At 59.9% G+C, this 23,325-nt stretch overlaps 1 protein-coding gene across 1 annotated transcript in view; it reads left to right on the top strand.

Annotated features, from left to right (window-relative positions):
- LOC121273746 (large neutral amino acids transporter small subunit 2-like) overlaps positions 1-23,325 on the top strand; it is a 163,102-nt gene that overhangs the window by 137,097 nt on the left and 2,680 nt on the right. Inside the window, exon 11 of the mRNA XM_041180903.1 lies at positions 22,001-22,178. Within this exon, the coding sequence (XP_041036837.1) occupies positions 22,001-22,178 (178 nt within the window). The remainder of the gene's footprint in view (positions 1-22,000; positions 22,179-23,325) is intronic.

Raw genomic sequence — 23,325 nt, forward strand, 5'->3', positions numbered from 1 at the left:
CGCCTCGCGCTCTCTCTCTCTCTGCGCCTTGCGCTCTCTCTCTCTCTGCGCCTTGCGCTCTCTCTCTGCACCTCACGCTCTCTCTCTCTCTGTGCCTCGCTCTCTCTCTCTCTGTGCCTCGCTCTCTCTCTCTGCACCTTGCGCGCGCTCTCTCTCTCTGCGCCTCGCTCGCTCTCTCTCTGCGCCTCGCTCGCTCTCTCTCTGCGCCTCGCTCGCTCTCTCTCTGCGCCTCGCTCGCTCTCTCTCTGCGCCTCGTTCTCTCTCTCTCTGCGCCTATCTCTCTCTCTCTGCGCCTCTCTCTCTTTCTGCGCCTCGCTCTCTCTCTCTCTCTCTGCGCCTCGCTCTCACTCTCTCTGCGCCTGGCACTCTCTCTCTCTCTGCGCCTCACTCTCTCTCTCTCTCTCTGCGCCTCATGTTCTCTCTCTCTCTGCGCCTCGCGCTCTCTCTCTGTGCCTTGCGCTCTCTCTCTCTGCGCCTCGCGATCTCTCTCTCTCTCTGCGCCTCATGCTCTCTCTCTCTCTGCGCCTCGCGCTCTCTCTCTCTCTGCGCCTCGCGCTCTCTCTCTGCGCCTCGCGATCTCTCTCTCTGCGCCTCGCGCTCTCTCTCTCTGTGCCTCGCGCTCTCTCTGCGCCTCGCGCTCTCTCTGCGCCTCGCGCTCTCTCTCTCTGCGCCTCGCGCTCTCTCTCTCTGCGCCTCGCGCTCTCTCTGCGCCTCGCGCTCTCTCTCTCTGCGCCTCGCGTTCTCTCTCTCTCTACGCCTCGCGCTCTCTCTCTCTGTGCCTTGCGCTCTCTCTCTCTGCGCCTCGCAATCTCTCTCTCTCTCTGCGCCTCGTGCTCTCTGCCCCTCGCGCTCTCTCTTTCTCTCTCTGCACCTCGCGCTCTCTCTGCGCCTCGCGCTCTCTCTCTCTGTGCCTCGCTCTCTCTCTCTCTGCGCCTCGCTCTCTCTGTCTGCGCCTCGCGCTCTCTCTCTGCGCCTCATGCTCTCTCTGCGTCTCGCGCTCTCTCTGCGTCTCGCGCTCTCTCTGCGTCTCGCGCTCTCTCTGCGCCTCGCGCTCTCTCTCGCTCTGCGCCTCGCTCTCTCTCTCTCTCTCTGCGCCTCGCTCTCTCTCTCTCTTTCTGCGCCACACTCGCTCTCTCTCTCTGCGCCTCGCTCTCTTTCTCTCTCTGCGCCTCGCGCCCTCTCTTTCTCTCTCTGCGTCTCACGCTCTCTCTCTCTGCGCCTCATGCTCTCTCTGTCTCTGCACCTCGCGCTCTCTCTCTCTGCTCCTCGCACTCTCTCTCTCTCTCTCTGCACCTCGCGCTCTCTCTCTCTGCGCCTCACGCTCTCTCTCTGTGCCTCGCGCTCTCTCTCTCTGCGCCTCGCGCTCTCTCTCGCTCTGCGCCTCGGTCTCTCTCTCTCTCTCTGCACCTCGCGCTCTCTCTCTCTGCTCCTCGCTCTCTCTCTCTCTGCGCCTCGCGCTCTCTCTCTCTGCGCCTCACGCTCTCTCTCTGCGCCTCGCGCTCTCTCTCTCTGCGCCTCGCGCTCTCTCTCTCTGCGCCTCGCGCTCTCTCTCTCTGCGCCTCGCGTTCTCTCTCTCTCTGAGCCTCGCGCTCTCTCTCTCTGCGCCTCGCGCTCTCTCTCTCTGCACCTCGCGTTCTCTCTCTCTCTGCGCCTCGCGCTCTCTCTCTCTCTGTGCCTTGCGCTCTCTCTCTCTGCGCCTCGCAATCTCTCTCTCTCTCTGCGCCTCGCGCTCTCTGCCCCTCGCGCTCTCTCTTTCTCTCTCTGCACCTCGCGCTCTCTCTCTCTACTCCTCACTCTCTCTCTCTCTGCGCCTCGCGCTCTCTCTCTCTCTGTGCCTCGCTCTCTCTCTCTCTCTGTGCCTCGCTCTCTCTCTCTGCACCTTGCGCGCGCTCTCTCTCTCTGCGCCTCGCTCGCTCTCTCTCTCTGCGCCTCGCTCGCTCTCTGCGCCTCGTTCTCTCTCTCTCTGCGCCTATCTCTCTCTCTCTGCGCCTCTCTCTCTTTCTGCGCCTCGCTCTCTCTCTCTCTCTCTGCGCCTCGCTCTCTCTCTCTCTGCGCCTCGCACTCTCTCTCTCTCTGCGCCTCACTCTCTCTCTCTCCCTGCGCCTTGTGTTCTCTCTCTGCGCCTCGCGCTCTCTCTCTGTGCCTTGCGCTCTTTCTCTCTGCGCCTCGCGATCTCTCTCTCTGCGCCTCGCGCTCTCTGCCCCTCGCGCCCTCTCTTTCTCTCTCTGAGTCTCACGCTCTCTCACTCTGCGCCTCATGCTCTCTCTCTGCGCCTCGCGCTCTCTCTGCGCCTCACGCTCTCTCTCTGTGCCTCGCGATCTCTCTCTCTGCGCCTCGCGCTCTCTCTCTCTGCGCCTCGCGCTCTCTCTCTCTGCGCCTCGCGCTCTCTCTCTCTGCGCCTCGCGCTCTCTCTCTCTCTACGCCTCGCGCTCTCTCTCTCTGTGCCTTGCGCTCTCTCTCTCTGCGCCTCGCAATCTCTCTCTCTCTCTGCACCTCGTGCTCTCTGCCCCTCGCGCTCTCTCTTTCTCTCTCTGCACCTCGCGCTCTCTCTCTCTGCGCCTCGCGCTCTCTCTCTCTGCGCCTCGCTCTCTCTCTCTCTGCGCCTCGCTCTCTCTCTCTCTGCGCCTCGCGCTCTCTCTCTGCGCCTCATGCTCTCTGCGTCTCGCGCTCTCTCTGCGTCTCGCGCTCTCTCTGCGTCTCGCGCTCTCTCTGCGCCTCGCGCTCTCTCTCGCTCTGCGCCTCGCTCTCTCTTTCTCTGCGCCTCGCTCTCTCTCTCTCTCTCTGCGCCACGCTCGCTCTCTCTCTCTGTGCCTCGCTCTCTCTCTCTCTGCGCCTCTCTCTCTCTGCGCCTCACTCTTTCTCTCTCTCTCTGCCCCTCGCGCTCTCTCTCTTTCTCTGCCCCTCGCGCTCTCTCCCTCTCTCTGCCCCTCGTGCTCTCTCCCTCTCTCTGCCCCTCGCGCTCTCTCTCGCTCTCTCTCTGCGCCTCGCAATCTCTCTCTCTCTCTGCGCCTCGTGCTCTCTGCCCCTCGCGCTCTCTCTTTCTCTCTCTGCACCTCGCGCTCTCTCTCTCTACTCCTCGCTCTCTCTCTCTGCGCCTCGCGCTCTCTCTCTCTGCGCCTCGCGCTCTCTCTCTCTGCGCCTCGCGCTCTCTCTCTGTGCCTCGCGCTCTCTCTGTGCCTCGCGCTCTCTCTGTGCCTCGCGCTCTCTCTGCGCCTCGCGCTCTCTCTGCGTCTCGCGCTCTCTCTGCGTCTCGCGCTCTCTCTGCGTCTCGCGCTCTCTCTGCGTCTCGCGCTCTCTCTGCATCTCGCGCTCTCTCTCGCTCTGCGCCTCGCTCTCTCTCTCTCTCTCTGCGCCTCGCTCTCTCTCTCTCACTCTGCGCCTCGCTCGCTCTCTCTCTCTGCGCCTCGCTCGCTCTCTCTCTCTGCGCCTCGCTCTCTTTCTCTCTCTGCGCCTCGCGCCCTCTCTTTCTCTCTCTGCGTCTCACGCTCTCTCTGCGCCTCATGCTCTCTCTCTCTCTGCGCCTCGCGCTCTCTCTCTCTGCTCCTCGCTCTCTCTCTCTCTCTCTGCGCCTCGCGCTCTCTCTCTCTGCGCCTCACGCTCTCTCTCTGCGCCTCACGCTCTCTCTCTCTGCGCCTCGCGCTCTCTCTCGCTCTGCGCCTCGCTCTCTCTCTCTCTCTGCACCTCGCGCTCTCTCTCTCTGCTCCTCGCTCTCTCTCTCTGCGCCTCGCGCTCTCTCTCTCTGCGCCTCATGCTCTCTGCGCCTCGCGCTCTCTCTCTCTGCACCTCGCGCTCTCTCTCTCTGCGCCTCGCGCTCTCTCTGCGCCACGCGCTCTCTCTGCGCCTGCGCTCTCTCTCTCTGCGCCTCGCGTTCTCTCTCTGCGCCTCGCGCTCTCTCTCTCTCTGTGCCTTGCGCTCTCTCTCTCTGCGCCTCGCAATCTCTCTCTCTCTGCGCCTCGCGCTCTCTGCCCCTCGCGCTCTCTCTTTCTCTCTCTGCACCTCGCGCTCTCTCTCTCTACTCCTCGCTCTCTCTCTCTCTGCGCCTCACGCTCTCTCTCTCTGCGCCTCGCGCTCTCTCTCTCTGCGCCTCACGCTCTCTCTCTCTGCGCCTCGCGCTCTCTCTCTGCGCCTCATGCTCTCTCTGCGCCTCGCGCTCTCTCTGCGTCTCGCGCTCTCTCTGCGTCTCGCGCTCTCTCTGCGTCTCGCGCTCTCTCTGTGCCTCGCGCTCTCTCTCTCTCTGCGCCTCGCTCTCTCTCTCTCTCTGCGCCTCGCTCGCTCTCTCTCTGCGCCTCGCTCGCTCTCTCTCTGCGCCTCGCTCTCTTTCTCTCTCTGCGCCTCGCTCTCTCTCTCTCTGCGCCTCGCTCTCTCTCTCTCTGCGCCTCGCTCTCTCTCTCTCTGCGCCTCACTCTCTCTCTCTCTGCGCCTCGCTCGCTCTCTCTCTGCGCCTCGCTCGCTCTCTCTCTGCGCCTCGCGCTCGCTCTCTCTCTGCGCCTCGCGCTCGCTCTCTCTCTGCGCCTCGCGCTCGCTCTCTCTCTGCGCCTCGCGCTCGCTCTCTCTCTGCGCCTCGCGCTCGCTCTCTCTCTGCGCCTCGCGCTCGCTCTCTCTCTGCGCCTCGCGCTCGCTCTCTCTCTGCGCCTCGCGCTCGCTCTCTCTCTCTCTGCGCCTCGCGCTCTCTCTCTCTGCGCCTCGCGCTCTCTCTCTCTCTGCGCCTCGCGCTCTCTCTCTCTGCGCCTCGCGCTCTCTCTCTCTCTCTGCGCCTTGCGCTCTCTCTCTGCGCCTTGCGCTCTCTCTCTCTCTGCGCCTCGCGCTCTCTCTCTGCACCTCACGCTCTCTCTCTCTCTGTGCCTCGCTCTCTCTCTCTCTGTGCCTCGCTCTCTCTCTCTGCACCTTGCGCGCGCTCTCTCTCTCTGCGCCTCGCTCGCTCTCTCTCTGCGCCTCGCTCGCTCTCTCTCTGCGCCTCGCTCGCTCTCTCTCTGCGCCTCGCTCGCTCTCTCTCTGCGCCTCGTTCTCTCTCTCTCTGCGCCTATCTCTCTCTCTCTGCGCCTATCTCTCTCTCTCTGCGCCTCTCTCTCTTTCTGCGCCTCGCTCTCTCTCTCTCTCTCTGCGCCTCGCACTCTCTCTCTCTCTGCGCCTCGCACTCTCTCTGCGCCTCACTCTCTCTCTCTCTCTGCGCCTCGTGTTCTCTCTCTCTCTGTGCCTCGCGCTCTCTCTCTGTGCCTTGCGCTCTCTCTCTCTGCGCCTCGCGATCTCTCTCTCTCTCTGCGCCTCGCGCTCTCTGCCCCTCGCGCCCTCTCTTTCTCTCTCTGCGTCTCACGCTGTCTCACTCTGCGCCTCATGCTCTCTCTCTCTCTGCGCCTCGCGCTCTCTCTCTCTGCGCCTCGCGCTCTCTCTCTGCGCCTCGCGCTCTCTCTCTCTGCGCCTCGCGCTCTCTCTCTCTGCGCCTCGCGCTCTCTCTCTCTGCGCCTCGCGCTCTCTCTCTGCGCCTCGCGTTCTCTCTCTCTCTACGCCTCGCGCTCTCTCTCTCTGTGCCTTGCGCTCTCTCTCTCTGCGCCTCGCAATCTCTCTCTCTCTCTGCGCCTCGTGCTCTCTGCCCCTCGCGCTCTCTCTTTCTCTCTCTGCACCTCGCGCTCTCTCTCTCTGCGCCTCGCGCTCTCTCTCTCTGCGCCTCGCTCTCTCTCTGTCTGCGCCTCGCGCTCTCTCTCTGCGCCTCATGCTCTCTCTGCGTCTCGCGCTCTCTCTGCGTCTCGCGCTCTCTCTGCGTCTCGCGCTCTCTCTGCGCCTCGCGCTCTCTCTCGCTCTGCGCCTCGCTCTCTCTCTCTCTCTCTGCGCCTCGCTCTCTCTCTCTCTCTCTGCGCCACGCTCGCTCTCTCTCTCTGCGCCTCGCTCTCTTTCTCTCTCTGCGCCTCCCGCCCTCTCTTTCTCTCTCTGCGTCTCTCGCTCTCTCTCTCTGCGCCTCATGCTCTCTCTGTCTCTGCACCTCGCGCTCTCTCTCTCTGCTCCTCGCACTCTCTCTCTCTCTCTCTGCACCTCGCGCTCTCTCTCTCTGCGCCTCACGCTCTCTCTCTGCGCCTCGCGCTCTCTCTCTCTGCGCCTCGCGCTCTCTCTCGCTCTGCGCCTCACTCTCTCTCTCTCTCTCTCTGCACCTCGCGCTCTCTCTCTCTGCTCCTCGCTCTCTCTCTCTCTCTCTGCGCCTCGCGCTCTCTCTCTCTGCGCCTCACGCTCTCTCTCTGCGCCTCGCGCTCTCTCTCTCTGCGCCTCGCGTTCTCTCTCTCTCTGAGCCTCGCGCTCTCTCTCTCTGCGCCTCGCGCTCTCTCTCTCTGCACCTCGCGTTCTCTCTCTCTCTGCGCCTCGCGCTCTCTCTCTCTCTGTGCCTTGCGCTCTCTCTCTCTGCGCCTCGCAATCTCTCTCTCTCTGCGCCTCGCGCTCTCTGCCCCTCGCGCTCTCTCTTTCTCTCTCTGCACCTCGCGCTCTCTCTCTCTACTCCTCGCTCTCTCTCTCTCTGCGCCTCGCGCTCTCTCTCTCTGCGCCTCGCGCTCTCTCTCTCTGCGCCTCGCGCTCTCTCTGCGCCTCGCGCTCTCTCTGCGCCTCGCGCTCTCTCTGCGCCTCGCGCTCTCTCTGCGCCTCGCGCTCTCTCTGCGTCTCGCGCTCTCTCTGCGTCTCGCGCTCTCTCTGCGTCTCGCGCTCTCTCTCTCTCTGCGCCTCGCTCTCTCTCTCTCTCTGCGCCTCGCTCGCTCTCTCTCTGCGCCTCGCTCGCTCTCTCTCTGCGCCTCGCTCGCTCTCTCTCTGCGCCTCGCTCGCTCTCTCTCTCTGCGCCTCGCTCTCTTTCTCTCTCTGCGCCTCGCTCTCTCTCTGCGCCTCGCTCTCTTTCTCTCTCTGCGCCTCGCTCTCTCTCTCTCTGCGCCTCGCTCTCTCTCTCTGCGCCTCACTCTCTCTCTCTCTGCGCCTCGCTCTCTCTCTCTCTGCGCCTCGCTCTCTCTCTCTCTGCGCCTCGCTCTCTCTCTCTCTGCGCCTCGCTCTCTCTCTCTCTGCGCCTCGCTCTCTCTCTCTGCGCCTCGCTCTCTCTCTGCGCCTCGCTCTCTCTCTCTCTGCGCCTCGCCCTCTCTCTCTCTGCGCCTCGCCCTCTCTCTCTCTCTGCGCCTCGCGCTCTCTCTCTCTCTCTGCACCTCGCTCTCTCTCTCTCTCTGCGCCTCGCTCTCTCTCTCTCTCTCTGCGCCTCGCTGTCTCTCTCCCTCTCTCTGCGCCTTGCTCTCTCTCTCTCTCTGCGCCTCGCTCTCTCTCTCTCTCTCTGTGCCTCGCTCTCTCTCCGCGCCTCGCTCTCTCTCTCCGCGCCTCGCTCTCTCTCTCCGCGCCTCGCTCTCTCTCTCCGCGCCTCGCTCTCTCTCTCCGCGCCTCGCTCTCTCTCTCCGCGCCTCGCTCTCTCTGTCTTTCTCCGCCTCGCACTCTCTCTCTCTCTGCGCCTCGCTCTCTCTGTGTCTCTCTCTCTGCGCCTCGCTCTCGCTCTCGCTGCGCCTCGCTCTCGCTCTCTCTGCGCCTCGCTCTCTCTCTCTCTCTGCACCTCGCTCTCTCTCTCTCTGCGCCTCGCTCTCTCTCTCTCTGCGCCTCGCTCTCTCTCTCTCTCTCTGCGCCTCGCTCTCTCTCTCTCTCTCTGCGCCTCGCTCTCTCTCTCTGCGCCTCGCTCTCTCTCTCTCTCTGCGCCTCGCTCTCTCTCTCTCTCTCTCTCTGCGCCTCGCTCTCTGCGCCTCGCTCCCTTTCTCTCTCTCTCTGCGCCTCGCTCTCTCTCTCTCTCTCTGCGCCTCGCTCTCTTTCTCTCTCTGCGCCTCGCTCTCTCTCTCTCTCTCTGCGCCTCGCTCTCTCTCTCTCTCTGCGCCTCGCTCTCTCTCTCTCTCGCTGCGCCTCGCTCTCTCTGTCTTTCTCCGCCTCGCACTCTCTCTCTCTCTGCGCCTCGCTCTCTCTGTGTCTCTCTCTCTGCGCCTCGCTCTCTCTGTGTCTCTCTCTCTGCGCCTCGCTCTCGCTCTCTCTGCGCCTCGCTCTCGCTCTCTCTGCGCCTCGCTCTCGCTCTCTCTGCGCCTCGCTCTCTCTCTCTCTCTCTCTCTCTGCGCCTCGCTCTCTCTCTCTGCGCCTCGCTCTCTCTCTGCGTCTCGCTCTCTCTCTCTCTCTGCGCCTCGCTCTCTCTCTCTCTCTGTGCCTCGCTCTCTCTCTCTCTCTCTCTGCGCCTCGCTCTCTCTCTCTCTCTCTGCGCCTCACTCTCTCTCTCTCTGCGCCTCGCTATCTCTCTCTCTCTGCGCCTCGCTCTCTCTCTCTCTCTCTGCGCCTCGCTCGCTCTCTCTCTCTCTGCGCCTCGCTCTCTCTCTCTCTGCGCCTCGCTCTCTCTCTCTCTGCGCCTCGCTCTCTCTCTCTCTGCGCCTCGCTCTCTCTCTCTCTGCGCCTCGCTCTCTCTCTCTCTGCGCCTCGCTCTCTCTCTCTCTGCGCCTCGCTCTCTCTGTCTTTCTCTCTCTGCGCCTCGCTCTCTCTGTCTTTCTCTCTCTGCGCCTCCTTCTCTCTGTGTCTCTCTCTCTGCGCCTCGCTCTCGCTCTCTCTGCGCCTCGCTCTCGCTCTCTCTGCGCCTCGCTTTCGCTCTCTCTGCGCCTTGCTCTCTCCCCTGCGCCTTGGTCTCTCTCTCACTCTCTCCCCCTGCGCCTCGCTCGCTCCCCCTTGCGACTCGCAAGTCTCTGCCCCCCTCTCCCTCCCTGCGCCTGCTCTCCCTTTGATCTGCGTTCATTTCCACTGCAGTAACTGGCAGGCCCTCGGATGCTGTCTGACTAATAGTTCACCGTTAATTCCTGCTCACTGAATATTGCGACTGCTGCAAGCGATTACTTTGACACAATAATGCTGAGCTCACTCACCCAGAAATAATAGGGTTGCGAATGCTTCATGCTTCAGGAAGCATCTGAACAGGAAGAGTACACAGTTCTCCATATGGCCCCGCGTCTGCTCATCATTTTGTGTGTGTGTGTCTCTCTCACTCTCTCTCTCTCTCTCTTTTCCCCACCACCATCGTCAGCCCCCCAACTCCTCCACCAGCCCCCTCCCTGCCTCTCTTTCTTCATCTCCTTATACCACACCAGCCCCTCCTCTAGCAACGCCTCGATGTTAAAATCCTCACCCCTTGCTTTCAAGTCCCTCCACGGCCTCGCACCCCCCACCCTCCACCCTCCCCACTCCCTATCTCGGTGACCCCCACCCAGCCCCCACCACCGCCCTCCAAGGTCTCCGCGCTCCTCCGATTCCGGCCCCTCGAGCTGTCCCCACCCCGAGCTCTGGAATACCCTCCCTTGCCCCCCTCCTGCCACCCGCCCCTCCCTCCCTCCCTCCCTCCCTTTTAAGGCGCTGTTTTAAAACCGTCCATTTTGACCCGTGTTTCTGACCATCTGACCCCTTGATATCTCCGGACGGGGCATTCTAGAACCAGAGGTCGCAGCTTTAGGGGCTGAGGGGCGGCCGACTTAAATCAGAGACGAGGGGGGATTGCTTTTCTCAAAGGGTGGCGAATCTGTGGAATTCGCGACCTCAGAGCGCAGGGGATGCCGGGACGCTGAATAAATCTGAGGAGGGGGATAGACGGGTTTTCAATTAGTTGACGGGTTGAAAGATTACGGGGGGTGGGGGGGAGGGTAATCGGAGTTGAGGCCGAATTGAGATCAGCCACGGTCGTAATGAGTGGCGGGGCAGGCTCGAGGGGCTGAATGGCCTCCTCCTGCTCCTGGTTCTTATGAGGTTGGGTGCCTGGGGTTTTATAATCGTTCCCGTTAGGCATCTTGGGAACGACTCACCACAGGGAAGCTGCTAGATCAATGCACGCTCGCTTTTAGACCTCGGCCGGTGGCTACACACACACACACACACACACACACAGACTCACCGCCTCCCCCCCGACCCCCCCACCCACCACACACAGGCGGGCTCACCCACACCGCCCGCTATTTTGCGAGGACCTCGATGTGACGCTCTGCAAATAACGGGGAGCGACTGGGCTGGAGGCCAGGAGGAGGCGGCCAAGAATTGGGAGCAGGAGGAGGCCATTCGGCCCCTTGAGCCTGCTGCCCCTCCCCCCCCCCACACACACACACACACACACACTCTCGACAAGATCATGGCTGATCCAGTTGTGGCCTCGACTCCACTTTCCTGTCCCCCCATAACCCTCGACTCCCCTCGTCGATCGAAACTCTGTCTAACTCGGCCTCGGATATATTCAGTGACCCAGCCTCCGCCGCAGTCTGGGGGGGGGTGGGGGGAATCCCACAGACTGACCACCCCCTCCTCTCTGAGAGAAGAAATTCCTCCTCGTCTCCCTCTTCAATGGGAGACCCCCTCCCCGCCTTATTTTTAAACTGTGCCCTCCTCATTCTAGATTCCCCCCCACGAGGGGGGGGAAACATCCTCTCAGCATCCACCCTGTCAAACTCCCCCGCCCTCAGGATCTTATCTGTCTCAATAAGATCCCCTCTCGTTCTCCTAAACCCCAGCTGTGGCCTTCGAGAGGAACCGTGGATGATGATCAGTCTCTCAAGCGCAGATTTTTATTGAGTTCGAGTCTGCCCGTGAGCGGGATTCAAACTTGGGTCCGAGCTTTAGAACAACGAACAAAGAAAAGTACAGCTCAGGAACAGGCCCTTCGGCCCTCCAAGCCTGCGCCGACCATATTGCCCGTCAACTAAAACATTTTGCACTTCCGGGGTCCGTATCCCTCTATTCCCATCCTGTTCATGTATTTGTCAAGCTGCATCTTAAACCCCACTATCCTACCTGCTTCCACCACCTCCTCTGGCGGCGAATTCCAGACACTCACTACCCTCTGCGTAAAAAAACTTGCCCCACACATCTCCTCTATAGTTTTCTCCTCTCACCTTAAATCTATGTCCCCTAGTAATTGACTCTTCCACCCTGGGAAAAAGCTTCTGACTATCTACTCTGTCCATGCCACTCAAAATTTTGTAAACTTCTATCAAGTCGCCCCTCGATCTCCGTCGCTCTATTGAGAACAATCTGAGTTTCTCCAACCTCTCCTCAAAGCTAATAACCTCCAGACCAGGCAGCATCCTGGTAAATCTCCTCTGCACCCTCTCCAATGCCTCCATATCCTTCTGGTAATGTGGTGACCAGAATTGCATGCAATATTCCAAGTGTGGCCTAACCAAGGTTCTATACAGCTGCAGCGTGACTTCCCAGCTTTTATACTCAATACCCCGGGGTCTCTGGAATACCCGTCCAGCGGCAGCACCACGTGCCCAATAGGAAGGAGGGACCTGCGTCGCCACCTGGCGTCCCCGTTCGCGCACAGCAAGATCCCACAAGGGCCGGAGGGATGAGTGGGCGGACCGTCGGCTTTATTAGGGGTGTCGATGTCGATCGGGGTGGGTGGGCGGGCGGGGTGGGGGTGGTGGGGGATAGATATCGGGCCCCAGCGAGAACTCGACCTACCCCCAAGCATCTCGACTGTCCCCGTGCGGCTCCGACGCCGTCTGATCCAAAAGCCGGCGCCTCAGGCAGCGCGGCACTCCCTCAGCGCTGCCAGCGGGCTTTTCATGTCGTCGCTGTCCTCCTCCTCCTCCTCTCACTCCCCTCTCCCTCACCCTCCTCCTCCGCCTGACCGTCTTCCTCCTCCTCGCCCTCCTCCTCCTCCTCACCCCCACCTCTCAGAGTGGGGGTTGGTGGGGGGGGTCCCACACCCACGGCCGCCCTGACCCCAGAGGCTGGAGGGTGACCCACCGGGTCGGGTTGGGACTGGGGGCGAGTTGCACCTCCTCCCTCCTTCTGGAGCGGCCGGAGAAACAGAGCTCGAGGGGTTAATGGAGGAGAGGAAGTGCAGCAGCCTGAGTGAGTGCTGAGTGAGTGAGTGAGTGAGTGCTGAGTGAGTGCGAGAAGTGCCCCGAGGCCTCTCTGAGTTTCTGCAAACACTGATAAGGGGAGAGAATCGGGAAAAGCTGCTGACACTAAAAAGATTCACTCAGCTGGAAATGTGGCTGCAGCGAGGTTTCACTGCCAAGAGCCGCTCGTAAATATTTGTGACTTAAAGGAGGGGAAACCTGGACCCGCCCCACCTCTCACACACACACTCACCCCCCCACACCCACACACACACTCACCCCCCACACCCACACACACACTCACCCCCCCACACCCACACACACACTCACCCCCCACACCCACACACCCACTCACTCCCCACACCCACACACACACTCACCCCCCCACACCCACACACAAACTCACCCCCCACACACACACACACTCACCCCCCCACATACACACACACACACTCACCCCCCCACACCCACACACACACTCACCCCCCCCACACCCACACACACACTCACCCCCCCCACACCCACACACACACTCACCCCCACACACACACTCACACCCCCACACACACACTCACCCCCACACCCACACACACACTCACCCCCCCACACACACACTCACCCCCCCACACCCACACACACACACCCACGCCCACACACACACACCCCCCCACACACGCTCACCCCCCACACCCACACACACACTCACCCCCCACACCCACACACACACTCACCCCACACACACACACACACTCACCCCGCGCACACACACACTCACCCCACACATACTCACCCCGCACGCACTCACACTCACCCCACACACACTCACCCCGCACACCCACACACACACACACACTGCGCGCACACACACACTCACCCTCACCCCCCACACACACACACTCATCCCACACACACTCAACACTCACCCCACACACACTCACCCCGCACACACACACACTCACACTCACCCCACACACACTCACCCCGCACACCCACACACACACACACTGCGCACACATACACTCACCCCCCACACCCACACACACACTCACCCCGCGCACACACACACACTCACCCCCACACACACACACACTCTCACCCCGCGCACACACACACACACTCACCCCACACACACTCACACTCACCCCACACACACTCACCCCGCACACACACACACTCACACTCACCCCACACACACTTACCCCGCACACCCACACCCACACACACACACACACTGCGCACACACACACTTACCCCCCACACCCACACACACACTCACCCCGCGCACACACACACACACTCACCCCCCCACACACACACACACACTCACCCCGACACACACACACACACACTCACCCCGCGCACACACACACACACACTCAACCCACACACACTCACACTCACCCCACACACACTCACCCCGCACACACACACACTCACACTCACCCCACACACACTCACCCTGCACACCCACACACACACACACTGCGCACACACACTCACCCTCGCCCCCCCACACACACACACTCACTCACTCACCCCACACACACACACTCACACTCACCCCACACACACTCACCCCGCACACCCACACACACACCACACACACATACACACACACACTCACACTCACCCTGCACACACACACACTCACACTCACCCCACACACACACACACACACTCACATTGTGCACACACAGACTCACCCTCACCCCCCCACACAAACATACACTCACTCACTCACTCACTCACACTGCACACACACACTCACTTACCTCACATACACACACCCCCCGCACACACACACTCACCCCACATACACACACACACACACACACTCACACTCACTCCCCCACACATACACACACTCACCCCGCCCACACACACACACACACTCACACTCACACTCACACCGCACACACACACACTCACACTCACCCGCACGCGCACAGACACACTCACACACACACACACACCCCGCAGACACACACACACACACTCACACTCACCCCACACACACACACACACACTCACCACACACTCACTCACACACTCACCCCGCACACACACACACACACTCACACTCATCACACACACTCACACTCACCCCACACACTCACACTCACACTCATCACACACACACACACTCACACACACACACTCACACTCACACACACACACACACACACCCCGCAGACACACTCACACTCACACCGCACACACACACACACTCACACTCACCCGCACGCGCACAGACACACACACACACACACACACACCGCAGACACACACACACACTCACACTCACCACACACACACACACTCACCACACACACACTCACACACTCACCCCGCACACCCACACACACACCACACACACACACACACACTCACACTCACCCTGCACACACACACACTCACACTCACCCCACACACACACACACACACACACTCACATTGTGCACACACAGACTCACCCTCACCCCCCCACACAAACATACACTCACTCACTCACACTGCACACACACACACTCACTCACCTCACATACACACACCCCCTGCACACACACACTCACCCCACATACACACACACACACACTCACACTCACTCCCCCACACATACACACACTCACCCCGCCCACACACACACACACACTCACACTCATCACACACACTCACACTCACACACACACACACACACCCCGCAGACACACTCACACTCACACCGCACACACACACACACTCACACTCACCCGCACGCGCACAGACACACTCACACACACACACACACCCCGCAGACACACACACACACTCACACTCACCCCCCACACACACACACACACTCACCACACACACACTCACACACTCACCCCGCACACACACACACACACTCACACTCACACTCATCACACACACTCACACTCACCCCACACGCTCACACTCACACTCATCACACACACACACACTCACACACACACACTCACACTCTCACACACACACACACACACACCCCGCAGACACACTCACACTCACACCGCACACACACACACACTCACACTCACCCGCACGCGCACAGACACACACACACACACACACACACACACACCCCGCAGACACACACACACACTCACACTCACCACACACACACACTCACCACACACACACTCACACACTCACCCCGCACACACACACACACTCACACACACACACACCCCGCAAACACACACACACTCACACCGCACACATACACACACACTCACCCCCCACACCCACACACACACTCACCCCCCCACACCCACCCACACACACACTCACCCCCCACACCCACACACACACACACACACACCCCGCAGACACACACACACTCACACCGCACACATACACACACACTCACTCACCCCCCACACCCACACACACACTCACCCCCCCCACACCCACCCACACACACACTCACGCCCCACACCCACACACACACTCACGCCCCACACCCACACACACACTCATCCCCCCACACACACTCATCCCCCCACACACACACTCATCCCCCCACACCCACACACACACTCATCCCCCCACACCCACACACACACTCACCCCCCCACACCCACACACACACTCACCCCCACGCCCACACACACACTCACCCCCCCACACAGACCCACACACACGCTCACCCCGCGCACACACACACACACTCACCCCCCACACACCTACACACACACTCACCCCGCGCACACACACACTCACCCCACACACACTCACCCTGCACACCCACACACACACACACACACACACACACTGCGCACACACACACTCACCCTCACCCCCCACACACACACACACACACACACACTGCGCACACACACACTCACCCTCACCCCCCACACACACACACACACACACACACTCACACTCACCCCACACATACTCACCCCGCACACCCACACACACGCACACCACACACACCCACACACACACACTCACACTCAGCCTGCACACACACACTCACACTCACCCCACACACACACACACACACACTCACATTGTGCACACACAGACTCACCCTCACCCCCCCACACAAACAAACACTCACTCACACACTGCACACACACACACTCACTCACCTCACATACACACACACACACCCCCCGCACACACACACTCACCCCACATACACACACACACACACACACTCACACTCACCCCCCCACACATACACACACTCACCCCGCCCACACACACACACACTCACACTCACCACACACACACACACACTCACACTCACCACACACACGCACTCACACTCACCACACACACACACTCACACACCCCACACACACGCACTCACGCTCACCCCACACACACACACTCACACTCACCCCACACACACACACTCACCCCACACACACACACTCACACTCACCCCACACACACACACTCACACTCACCCCACACACACACACACTCACACTCACCCCACACACACACACTCACACTCACCCCACACACACTCACCCCGCACACACACACACACACACTCACACACACCCCGCAGACACACACACACTCACACCGCACACACACACTCACACTCACCCGCACGTGCACAGACACACTCACCCCACACACACACTCACCACACACACACTCACACACTCACCCCGCACACACACACACTCACACACACACACACACCCTGCAGACACACACACACTCACACCGCACACACACACACACTCACACCGCACACACACACACACTCACCCCGTGCACACACACACACACTCACCCCCCACACCCACACACACACTCACCCCCCACACCCACACACACACTCACCCCCCCACACCCACACACACACTCACCCCCCACACCCACACACACACTCACCCCCCCCATACCCACACACACACTCACCCCCACGCCCACACACACACTCACCCCCCCACACACGCTCGCCCCCCACACCCACACACACGCTCACCCCGCGCACACACACACACACTCACCCCCCCACACCCACACACACACTCACCCCCCCACACCCACCCACACACACACTCACCCCCCACACCCACACACACACTCACCCCCCACACCCACACACACACTCACCCAGCGCACACACACACACACTCACCCCGCGCACACTCACACTCACCCCACACACACTCACCCCGCACGCACACACACTCACACTCACCCCACACACACTCACCCCGCACACCCACACACACACACACTGCGCACACACACATTCACCCTCACCCCCCACACACACACACTCACGCCACACACACACACACACTCACCCCACACACACTCAACACACCCCACACACACTCACCCCGCACACACACACTCACACTCACCCCACACACACTCAGCCCGCACACACACACACACACTGCGCACACACACACTCACCCCCACACCCACACACACACTCACCCCGCGCACACACACACACACTCACCCCCCCACACCCACACACACACTCACCCCCCACACCCACACACACTCACCCCCCCACACACACACTTACCCCCCAACACCCACACACACACTCACCCCCCAACACCCACACACACACTTACCCCCCCACACCCACACACACACTCACCCCCCACACACATGCTCACCGCGCACACACACACACACCCCACAACCACACACACACTCACCCCCCCACACACACCTACACACACACTCACCCCCCACACCCACACACACACTCACCCCCCACACCCATACACACACTCACCCCACACACACACACACACTCACCCCGGGCGCACACACACACACACTCACCCCACACACACTCACACTCACCCCACACACACTCACCCCGCACGCACACACACTCACACTCATCCCACACACACTCACCCCGCACATCCACACACTCACACACTGCGCACACACACACTCACCCTCACCCCCCACACACACACACTCATCCCACACAGACTCAACACTCACCCCACACACACTGACCCCGCACACACACACACTCACACTCACCCCACACACACTCACCCCGCACACCCACACACACACACACACTGCGCACACACACACTCACCCCCCACACCCACACACACACTCACCCCCCACGCCCACACTCACCCCCGCACACACACACACACTCACCCCCCCCGCACACACACACACACTCACCCCGCGCACACACACACACACTCACCCCACACACACTCACACTCACCCCACACACACTCACCCCGCACACACACACTCACACTGACCCCGCACACACACACACACACTGCGCACACACACACTCACCCTCACCCCCCACACACTCACCCTCACCCCCCACACACACACACTCACCCCACACACACACACACACTCACCCCGCGCACACACACACACACTCACCCCACACTCACACTCACCCCACACACACACACACACTCACCCCGCGCACACACAAACACACTCACCCCACACACACTCACACTCACCCCACACACATTCACCCCGCACATACACACACTCACACTCACCCCACACACACTCACCCTGCACACCCACACACACACACACACACTGCGCACACACACACTCACCCTCACCCCCCACATGCACACACACACACACACTCTCACTCACTCACCCCACACACACACTCACACTCACCCCACACACACTCACCCCGCACACCCCCACACACACACACACCCCACACACACCCACACACACACACTCACACTCACCCTGCACACACACACACTCACACTCACCCCACACACACACACACACACTCACATTGTGCACACACAGACTCACCCTCACCCCCCCACACTGCACACACACTCACTCACTCACACTGCACAGACACACACTCACTCACCTCACATACACACACACACACACCCCCGCACACACACACTCACCCCACATACACACACACACACACACACTCACACTCACCCCCCCACACATACACACACTCACCCCGCCCACACACACACACACACTCACACACACACTCACACTCACCACACACACACACACTCACACTCACCCCACACACACACACTCACACTCACCACACACACACTCACACTCACCCCACACACACACTCACACTCACCCCACACACACACTCACACTCACCCCACACACACACTCACACTCAACACACACACACACACTCACCACACACACACTCACCCCGCGCGCACACACACACACACACACACACACTCACACACTCACACACACACCCCGCAGACACACACACACTCACACCGCACACACACACTCACACGCACGCGCACACACACACACACACCCCCCGCAGACACACACACACACTCACACTCACCCCACACACACACACACACTCACACTCACCACACACACACACACACACACCCCGCAGACACACACACGCTCACACCGCACACACACACACACACTCACACTCACCTGCACGCGCACAGACACACTCACACACACACACACACACACACCCCGCAGACACACACACACACTCACCCCACACCCCCCCACACACAACCACACACACCTATACATTCACCACACACACACACTCACTCACTCACCCCCATACACCCCCACACACACACACACTCACCCCCCCCCACACACACACACTCACCCCCCCACACACACACACACTCACCCCCCCCCCACACACACACACACACTCACCCCACACACACACACACTCACCCCACACACACACACACTCACCCCACACACATACACACACACCCCACACACACACACTCACCCCACACCACCACACACACACACACCCCACACACACCCACATTCACCCCACACAAACACACACACTCACCCCACACACCCCCCCCCACACAACCACACACACCTATACATTCACCCCACACACAAACACACCCACTCACCCCCCCCATACACCCCCACACACACACACACTCACCCCCCACACACACACACACTCACCCCCCCCACACACACACACACACACGCCACACACACACACACCCCACACCCCCGCAAACACACACACACACACACCTCCCCCACACACACACACACACACACACCTCCCACACACACACACACACACACCTCCCACACACACACACACACACACACCTCCCACACACACTCACCCCACAGACACACACTCACACATTCACCCCAGACACACTCACCCACTCACACCCCATACACCCCCACACACACTCACACCACACACACACACACACACTCACCCCACACACACACTCAACCCCCACAAACACACATACTCACCCCACACACACACACACACACACACACACACACACACTCACCCCCCTCCGCACACACACATACTCACACCACACACACACTCACCCCACACACACTCACCCCACACACCCCCAACAAACACACACACACCTCCCACACACACACACACAAACACCCCACCTCCCATACACCCCCACACACACATACACACACACTCACGCCCCCCACACACACATACACACTCACCCCACACACACACACACACTCACCCCACACACACACACACACCCCACACCACTACACACACACACATTCACCCCACACAAACACACATACTCACCCCACACGCCCCACACACACACCTCCCAGACACACACACACAAACACCCCACCTCCCACACACCCACACACACACACTCAACCCACACACACACACACACACACTCACCCCACACACCCACACACTCCCCCACACACACACGCTCCCCCACACACACACACCCCCACACACACCCTCACCCCACACACACCCTCACCCACACACACACTCACCCCACACACCCATGCACTCACCCCACACACCCACTCACCCCACACAAACACACACACACACTCACCCCACACAAACACACACCCGCACACCCACACCCACACCCACACACCCACACCCACATTCACCCCACACAGCCACACACACACACCCACCCACAGACACACACACATTCACCCCACACACACACCCACACACGCACACAATCCCCACACTCACTCACCCCCCCCCACACACACACACACACACACACACAGACACACACATTCACCCCACACACACACCCACACACGCACACACTCCCCACACTCACTCACCCCCCCCCACACACACACACACACAGTCACACCCACACACCCCCACACACATACCCACACCCACACACCCACACCCCACACACACACACATACACACACACACCCCCCACACACACACGCCACCCCCCACACACACCATTGCCACCAGTAACAGACTCGGGACCAAGGAGAACGCAAATCTGAAACCCCTTCACTCTCTGCCCCTCTCGCTGAATGACTCGCAAGATTTGAATCTCCCTGTGCTCCAAGCACTAAAGAGGGGTAAAACAGCGATCGGCACGGCTAGTGGGACGTTTTCCCCTCCTACGCCAAGGTGCTGGAATGTGGGGGTGAGGGGGGTGGAAGTTTTAAGCTTCAGCCGTACGGAGCTCTGGTCAGACCCCATTCTGGGGGAAACAGCCTTCAGTCCTGGACCCCCAGCACCTCAGGAAGGATATATCGGCCTCTCTCAATCGAGACTCCGCCTCTCACGCTTTCTACACTGAAGCACAGCCCAGTCCATCCCCTGGTGTTGTGCCATGTACCTGCACAGCAAACTCCCTTTTTACACAATTCAAAACATCCATCGCTTAAAAAAAAGTGTCCTTCCTTTCCATAATCCATTGGGATACTGTCCTCCGACCGCGCCTCCCCCCCCCCCCCCCGCCCCAAACCCTGAGATGCTGGAATACAAAGGGGCCTTTGGAAGTGACCCTTCATCTGTACGGAGCTCTGGTCAGACCCCATCTGGGGGCTGAATGTCCTCCTCCTCCTCCTCCTGTTCCCACGTCTGAGAGTGAGTGCCAAGTGTGGTGCTGACCCCAGGGTCAAAGGTCAGTGAACCAGATAAACACCGGCGTTGGGAGTCAGGGACGGCAGAGCTTGGCGTGCCAGTCGAGGATGAGGTCCGTTCCACAAAGTCGAAGGAACTTTGCTCCCCTCCCCCCACCACGACGACCTCTGCCGCCGGTGTTTGTTTGTTTTCTTTTTGCTGATCCTGACACCTTTTTTTTTTTTGCTCCCTCGCACAGATCAACCTGATCTTCCCGGTCGTCTACCTGCTCTTCTGGGCCTTCCTGCTCGTCTTCAGCCTCTGGTCAGAGCCGGTGGTGTGCGGCATCGGGTTGGCCATCATGCTGACTGGCGTCCCCGTCTATTTCCTGGGAATCTACTGGAGGAACAAGCCCAAGTGCTTCGATGACTTCGTCGGTAAGCGCTGCGGCCGACGCCGTTGGTAAAGGCTGAGTTGATTTTTTTTTTTTGTAAATTCCCAGGGAGGATCTTTAAACAACTGTCATAACCTAGAATTTTTAAGCGCTATGTTGGAGGTGCAGCTCTAAATTCAGGAATCAGACCACCAGCTCTCGAGAGGTTTTACATTAACCTAAATGAAACATTTTATTAATTTATACAGGTTATACACAGGTTAAAATAGTTATATACACATGGCTACAAATTACAACCATCATAACTTTTAACACATTCCCAAACTAATCTCCATTTAGGCCACAGCAACCCACAGACTTAAGCAGACACCAGGCAAAGCATTTTACACCTTACGAGTTCAAAATGAGGTTCCTTTCACTTCGGTCCCTGTGGAGGCACAGTGGAGGTTTACAGTTGCTCTGTTCCTACAATGCCTGTGCCCTGCACACATACACACACACACACACAAAACTGCTATCGGTTATCCCCAGCACACCTCATTGAATGTAAATTCCCCTTGTATCACCAGCCCCTATGAATTCCACCTCACCTCTTCTAGCAATAAAACCCCTTTCATAGCACCCATTTTATTAGCGATATAAACATATTGCTTGGTCTCTGCTAGCGAGGTGCCAGATTTCACCCCACTTCCTGAACGCTCTATTCAACAAAATGAAAATGTGCTTCACCTCTCTTACATCTCAAACCTTGTACACGTCAAAGCACCCAGACTCGCTGGCTTTGATCCCATTGAGACACACGCACAGACTAAACCTCTATTTTAAAAAATAATTTCCAACACCAGATACGTTAATAGCTTCTCCACAGTAGGTGCCCTGCCGCTGCTGCTGGAACACCACGTGTGACAGTCCCCTCCCTCGCTCCCTCCTCCCACCTAGCCACACTCCACCCTCTTTTCTCCCCCGCCCAACCCCGAATTGCCCCCATCCCTGACCTTCACCATCCGCCCACCCAACCCCCGACTTCCCCCACCCCCGTCTTCCCACACCCCCAGCCTTCCCCGTCCCTGCCCCATTCGCACCCCCCCCACCCCCGGCCTTCCCCACCCCCAGCCTTCTCCACCCCCGGCCTTCTCCACCCCCGGCATTCCCCGTCCCTGCCACATTTGCCCCCCCCACCCCCGACCTTC

The sequence above is a fragment of the Carcharodon carcharias genome (genome assembly GCF_017639515.1).
Source record: "Carcharodon carcharias isolate sCarCar2 chromosome 27 unlocalized genomic scaffold, sCarCar2.pri SUPER_27_unloc_1, whole genome shotgun sequence".
NCBI lineage: Eukaryota > Metazoa > Chordata > Chondrichthyes > Lamniformes > Lamnidae > Carcharodon > Carcharodon carcharias.